This window comes from the organism of the source record quoted next (assembly GCF_019968985.1).
Source record: "MAG: Porospora cf. gigantea B chromosome Unknown PgB_NODE_1377_length_6209_cov_136.644, whole genome shotgun sequence".
Taxonomy (NCBI): domain Eukaryota; phylum Apicomplexa; class Conoidasida; order Eugregarinorida; family Porosporidae; genus Porospora; species Porospora cf. gigantea B.
This window is the reverse complement of record NW_027178671.1, coordinates 1-6209: the sequence shown is the minus strand read 5'-3', so window position 1 is coordinate 6209 and position 6209 is coordinate 1. Positions and strand designations below refer to the sequence as shown.

Sequence of the window (6209 nt, the reverse complement as noted above, 5' to 3'; positions counted from 1 at the left end):
AGCGCACAGTGGAGAGCATCCAAACGCTGAACATGCAGCTGCAACTCGGCCAAATACGTGTACCACCCAAGACTGACACGTGGGAGGGCGTGCTGCTGCTGATGCACAGAATGGGGCTGCTGGACAAACTTTTCGCGTCAACTAGAACGCTTTCGGGAGGCATGAAGCGCCGTTTGTGGCTCGTGATCGCTCTGATAGGAAACCCGTCTGTCGTCTTTCTGGACGAGCCCACCAGCGGGGTTGACCCGTTGGGACGCCAGTTCATTTGGGAAGTGCTCGAGGAGCAACGGTCTCCTGAGAGGTGCATCATCATCACCACTCACCACATGGAGGAGGCGGACCTGCTCGCTGAACGAAAGGCCGTAATGGCTCACGGGCGACTGCAGTGCCTTGGTTCTTCTCTCTTTCTCAAAACGCATTTCGGCATCGGCTACTTCTTGGAGGTCCAGCTGAACCCAGCCACGTCTGTGGCTGATGCCTCACTAAATTTTGAAAGGCTTTTGGATATGCACATTCGGGCGTGGTCTTGTCAGACCGACATGGAGAAAGCGGTCGCTGAACGGGAGACCATTCTCGTCTACGCCCTCCCTCTGACGGAGATCGGTCGGTTCGGACCATTTTTGAACGCCGTTGAAAATCAAAAGGCGGCTCTGGGAATCAGCGAGTACGGTATCAGTCTAAGTAGTCTTGAAGAAGTGTTCTTTAAGTTAGGGGACATACTCGAAGAACCCGTCGAAGGGGAGCCCGTTGCGACCCAGCTTCAAAACATGGGCATCCCGACACACTTGCTAAGGAAGCAGCTGGCAGACGAAGAGGAAGTCGCGACGGGTCCCTACCAAGGAGAGCCAGGCAATTACTTGTCCCAATCGTTGACGTACCTCCCCATCAAGGTCTATCGACAGATACGTGCCATCGTGAACCTCCGCTTTGCCCAAGCTCGGTACAGCCTCTTGCCCTTCACCTTCGACTTCGTGCTCCCTCTGGTCATGCTTGTATCCTTGATATACTCCCAAAGAGGTGGCCGCTTCATGGAGCGGCTGTTTCAACACTCGTCCCCAGTTATACCTCTTAATGACTACAGCGTCTTGAACGACACGATTCCGGTCTACATCGACCCCACGATCCATAAGTTCCCTCTGCGAAGGGCTATGGTTCAGAATATTCTAGCTCGTCTACCATTCAACGACAAACTGACGACTATGCACCTGCCAGAAGCCATCATCAAGGACAGCCTGATACCTCGGATGTCGGGAGCCCGAGAGATGCGCTACTTCCTCTTCCACGAGAACTCCATGATGGAGAAGTTCAACTTCCATCCTGTGGCCTTGTCTTTTGAGCCACGAACACGCACTCGGCCGAAGGCGGCTGGAGACCAGAAGGAAGCGCTTGAGGTGGAGCACAACTTGGAGATGCACTACATCAGAGCGCCTGACGAGGACAAGAACGACGTCCAACTGCGAATCTTCTGGAACCCTAGCGTGCCGAATGCCATGCCAGTGGTGCTGAATGGCGTGACGCAGGCCCTGATGCAGCTTCAGTTGGAGGATCATAGCGAAGTCCCAAAGGTCACCCCTTCACAGCTGGGAGCCAACAGCGCGCCTTACTTCCTCAGTATCCCCTTGTTCGTGTCCACCGTTACGCAGATACTTGCCAACATCCTGTCGCTGGGAATAGCCTCTCTACCCACGAGGTTTGGCATTCAAGTCATCAGTGACAACAATATGGGAACTAAGCACTCGATGATCATTAGCGGGCTGCGTCTGTGGATCTATTGGCTGGCCTCCGTCTTGTCGAACTGGCTGGTCATGATAGCCTCCGCGGCCAGCGTGTTGGGCTTCATAGCCTTTATGCTACCCATATTCCGTGACATCAACACCATGATCGTCTGTGCCATCGGCATTGGGCTCTACTGCTTCGCCATGATAGAGACTGCGTACCTGGCGACCTTCTTTCTGCGCCCGCAGGGCTACGGACTGTCCCTGCAGATCGTCGTGTGGATTCTGGGAACCGCCCCTGCCGTCCTAGTAGCTTCTTTGTGGGACACCACCGAGGCCGTCGAAAACATCACAACTCAGACGCTGGCCCTCTACCTGCATATCGTATTCTCATTCCTCATACCTCCCTACACGCCTATCGGTCTGCTCATCGGCTGCTCCATTCTGCTGAACGAGCAGAGGTTCGGCGATGTCCGTCATGGACTGCTGTCGTACTTATCCTTCCAACAGCTGCCAATCTACGCCATCCTAGGATCGCTAGTGCAGTGTGTCGCTTTCTACGTCATGCTGCTCGCTCTGGATTCCTCTTCCTATAGGGCGAGGCAGCCTCGCAGAGCGGCGACGGATTTCCTCACGCAGTACCTTATGCAGTTACAGCAGCAGCGGATGCAGGCCCAAATGCAGTACGGAGGGCGTACCGAGTTCCTGCCACCCGAACTGCGCGACTTCCGCGATGCTGACGTCAAGCGCGAAGCGGAACGCATACAGCTGTCCGCCCAGGTACTGAACACCCAGACACAGGCGCGAAAACTGGGCATCGGCATACCGCAGCCAGACGAGGTGGTGGACCGGAATGCGGAGGACCTCGGCGTCATGCCGATGGTGATGGTCGACGGCGTATCGCATTGCTATTTCGGAGAGAACCCCGCGGTACAGCCAACAGTAGCTCTTAAGAACGTGTCCTTCGGAGTAGATCGCGGCGAGATCTTCGGACTTCTAGGACCCAACGGAGCCGGGAAAACAACCACCATCAACCTTCTCACCTGTAACTTCGCTCTGGAAGCGCCTGCCAAAGGAGGTTGCTATCTTGGAGGTGTCAGCGTCTTGGACAATCCTGAGCCGGTTTTCTCACATTTGGGTATGTGCCCGCAATTTGACGCGTTGTGGGAGGATATTAGCATCCTAGACAACCTAGAGGTCTTTGCTAGTATCAAGAACTACTCTCGCGCCGACGTGCGATGTGTCCTAGCGGACGTCATGTCAAAGTAAGCCTCCTGTGCACGTTTCATACAGACTCGACCTTCACTCGCACGCGAAGAAACGCATACGCGAGCTGTCTGGAGGGAATCGGCGTCGAGTCTCAGTCGGTGTGGCCTTCTTGGGAGACCCCGACATCATTCTGCTGGACGAACCCTCCAGCGGCATAGATCCTATGGGTCGCCGGCGTCTTGCTGAAATCATTGGCGAAAGGAAACGTAAGCGAGCCGTGGTGCTAACCACGCACTCCATGGAGGAGGCGGAAGCGCTGTGCACCAGACTGGGAATCTTAGTCAGCGGCGAGTTCCACTGCATGAACACGATTCTAGCTATCAAGAACCAGTACGGTTCTGGCCTGCGTCTTGTCGTGCAGCTCCAGGATGACGCTAACGGTCCTCAAGCCTTCGCCAGCATAAAGGAACGGCTGAGCACCGTTACCCGAGGGGTTAAGGTTGAGGATGAAAGCGGTATGCGTGGCAGCTACCTGCTGCCATTGCAAGTAAGGCACCTGGGCGATTTGTTCTCGCGACTGACTGAAGAGAAAGACGTGCTGCAGATTGCAGAGTTCGGCATATCACAGCCCACGCTGGAGCAGGTGTTCGTTCGTTTTGCGAAGCGCCAAGAAGGCCTTGGAATGGCCGCTGTGTGAGAGTTACCACAATCCTAAACAACCTTGTTGAATTTTCTTTCCGATGCCTTGGCACCCAGGCTGCTTTTTCGGGCCTTGGTGCCTGACAGCGCCGCGAACAGATACAGAATCCCAGTTGTCAGTAAAAGAGGCATTGTCCGCGACAGAGCTGACGCGAGCCCACTCACTGTGCATGCGCGCCTGAGGACGGGGTCGTCCGTGGAACTGCATGAAGGTGTCTTCTGTGTCAACACTCCTTCGACGCGACCGGCCAGTGAGAGTGGTACGTCGGGAAGCCGTAGATTGGCTGGGTCTTCGGGACCGGGTGTGTCGTGAACTGGACTTGCCGTGTGACTTGGGAAGCAGCGATTGGAGATGGTTCTCCTCCAGCCGCTGGTACTGTTCGTGATACGACGCCACCTTGCAGTAATTCACCCACGCTCCCTGCGATATTGCACTCTCCTTAGCGGAGTCGTCGCAGCTACGCGTAGCAGTCCATTGCGAAGAGGGTTCGTGCACAACAACAGGGTCCGGAAGCGCTGCAACGTACGAAACAGGAGCGTAGGTCGTTGGAAGGCCAGGGTACACAGGCCGGTCGTCAGTGGTCGTCTGAGGACGAGTCTGGCTGACATCCACTCTAGGCGCGACCTGGACGCGTAGAGCGTGGGAAACTTCGCTTGGGGCACGGCGACTAGTAGAGTACCGAAGCTCCGATCTGCGAGATTTCTGGGATGTAGCCGGATTTCGGACGGATACGGCGACATGGCGAGAGGCCTCCACAGCCTCGGACGCACTGGAGACGAAACTTTCTCGGCCGGTTTCGGATCTGACAGGCGTCGAAGACTGACTGCATGCCGCCTCCCTAGCAGTGACCTTGATGAGGTCTCCAAGGGTCCGCTCTGACGAGGAAGAGAAGGAAGGCGCCGCCGGCAGGACGACTGGGCCGAATCCGTGATCTGCGAAGTCAATGATTTTTGTAAACGTTTGCTTGCGGAAGTGAGCCCTGTGTTCATGTAGGTGGTTCAAAAAATCCAAAAGCACCTCATCGACCTCGAGCAGCGACGGGCTCATTGCAGCCACCGCCTGATCGCCACTGAGAGTGTCGAACAGAACCAGATACACCAGGCAAAGGAACTCTGCCAGTCGAGGGTCGTCCGGAGCGTAGACACAAACGTGCATCCGTCTGGGTGCCACCACCTCAAGGGACTCACCTCATCAATGATGCACGGATTTCCTGAAGGCAGATGTCGTCGATGCTCCTCGTCTTCTCGACATCGATCTCCACTTGCCACAAATATGTTGCATCGTCCAGGTTCCGTGGTCGGAGGTACTCGAGTGTTCCCAACGGACGAGCCATCACAAGAGTGTCGAGGTGCGCGATGCCTTTGAACGATCGATCCCGAAGGCACCACAGAGACCCAAACCCCTCTCCGAGCTGGCTTACGTGCAGCAGTGAAGCTGGTTCACCCATCGGTTTTACTGGATTTGGTAAATTTTGACTCATGCATGCGCGTTAACGCTGGTGAACCGCCCGCCGCGCCGACATATGGATTATCCATGCTCCCAAAGGAGGTTTCATCGCGTCGGCCCTTCCTCGGATATTCTGCACTTAGTGTTCGCTTAGCGAAGACACATACCCCAGTCATGCTGGTCGGTAACCCGGGTGCTGCAGTCTAGAGGAAGATCACTATCCGATAATGACAATAATAACATGCACAGGGATCTGCGCGACGTGCGGAAGCCCCCGGCCAAGCCGCCGCCACTGCCTCCTACTCAGTGCCCAGAGTATCCACTTGAGACTCTCGCTGATGTAGAACTACAGGAGGTGCAACCTTTCATGAATCATGAGACCACAGCTGACATCCTGTTGAGGCTTCTGCAGCAGTCGACGCCCGATTGGAACGATAACGCACCCTACAGGCGACCCGAGCTCCTATCGAGCACTTTATACAATCTCGCGTCACCCGGTTGGTCAACGTCAGTCAACGATGTGCGCATGCTCATGTCCTCAGAAAGCATAGAGACTGCGCCCGTGAGGACCTACATCTTGGGAGAGTTCCCCCGACTCGCCATGTCGCCATCGCAGCACGAGGTGAGTGGGCGGTTCTCGGGACACTAGCTGGTGAAGTCCTACCTGGAGGTGTGCTCGCCAGAAGCGTTCGTGGAGGTAATTCGGGTTCACTTCGCGCAGATCTCCACTCTCAGCAAACACGTGTACGCCTGCCGTATCGTCCAGCAGCTGGTATCTATGGCTGCTACAGAGGTACGTACCAGGACATGTGAACACAGCCCGCTCGGGCGCTGCTGACCCAGAGCCTGGCGCCCGCTCTTTTAGAGCTGGCCTTGGACCTCAACGCCAACTACGTGGTACAGGCATGCATCTGTCACTGGCCTCCTGAGAGCCACAGGTTCATACTTAGTAGGCACCGTGGCCGGTCGATCATCAGACGTCGTACTGCAGAACTGCTTACCTCTTAGCCGCCACCGGCTTGGCTGCTGCGTTGTGGTGCGATGCCTACAACATGGAGACGCTGCAGCTGTCGCCGAGATGCGTACGAAACTCGTGGACGCAGCGGGGGTCCTCTGTGAGGACCCCTACGGAAACTATG

The 6209-nt window shown here is 56.0% G+C and overlaps 3 protein-coding genes across 6 annotated transcripts; 2 read left to right on the top strand and 1 right to left on the bottom strand.

Annotated features, from left to right (window-relative positions):
- Positions 1 to 32: 32 nt before the first annotated feature.
- On the top strand, positions 33 to 3621 carry KVP17_001373 (uncharacterized protein; the record flags this gene model as incomplete). Of its 3 annotated transcripts, XM_068516724.1 has the most annotated exons (2): positions 33 to 2980; positions 3009 to 3621. In XM_068516724.1, 2 exons carry the CDS (start codon positions 33 to 35, stop codon positions 3619 to 3621), a joined length of 3561 nt encoding a protein of 1186 aa, XP_068378673.1. The 3 variants fall into 3 exon arrangements, with proteins under 3 accessions (XP_068378673.1, XP_068378671.1, XP_068378672.1); XM_068516722.1 differs by lacking the exon at positions 3009 to 3621 and having other exon boundaries at positions 33 to 2984; XM_068516723.1 differs by lacking the exon at positions 33 to 2980 and having other exon boundaries at positions 3148 to 3621.
- Positions 3622 to 3624: 3 nt separating this feature from the next.
- Positions 3625 to 5071, bottom strand: KVP17_001372 (uncharacterized protein; the record flags this gene model as incomplete). Of its 2 annotated transcripts, XM_068516721.1 has the most annotated exons (2): positions 3625 to 4783; positions 4812 to 5071. In XM_068516721.1, 2 exons carry the CDS (start codon positions 5069 to 5071, stop codon positions 3625 to 3627), a joined length of 1419 nt encoding a protein of 472 aa, XP_068378670.1. The 2 variants fall into 2 exon arrangements, with proteins under 2 accessions (XP_068378670.1, XP_068378669.1); XM_068516720.1 differs by lacking the exon at positions 4812 to 5071 and having other exon boundaries at positions 3625 to 4779.
- Positions 5072 to 5311: 240 nt separating this feature from the next.
- KVP17_001371 (uncharacterized protein) lies at positions 5312 to 5719 on the top strand (the record flags this gene model as incomplete). Its single annotated transcript, XM_068516719.1, has 1 exon — positions 5312 to 5719. The coding sequence occupies one exon, from the start codon at positions 5312 to 5314 to the stop codon at positions 5717 to 5719; it is 408 nt and encodes a 135-aa protein (XP_068378668.1).
- Between the last annotated feature and the right edge of the window lie 490 nt (positions 5720 to 6209).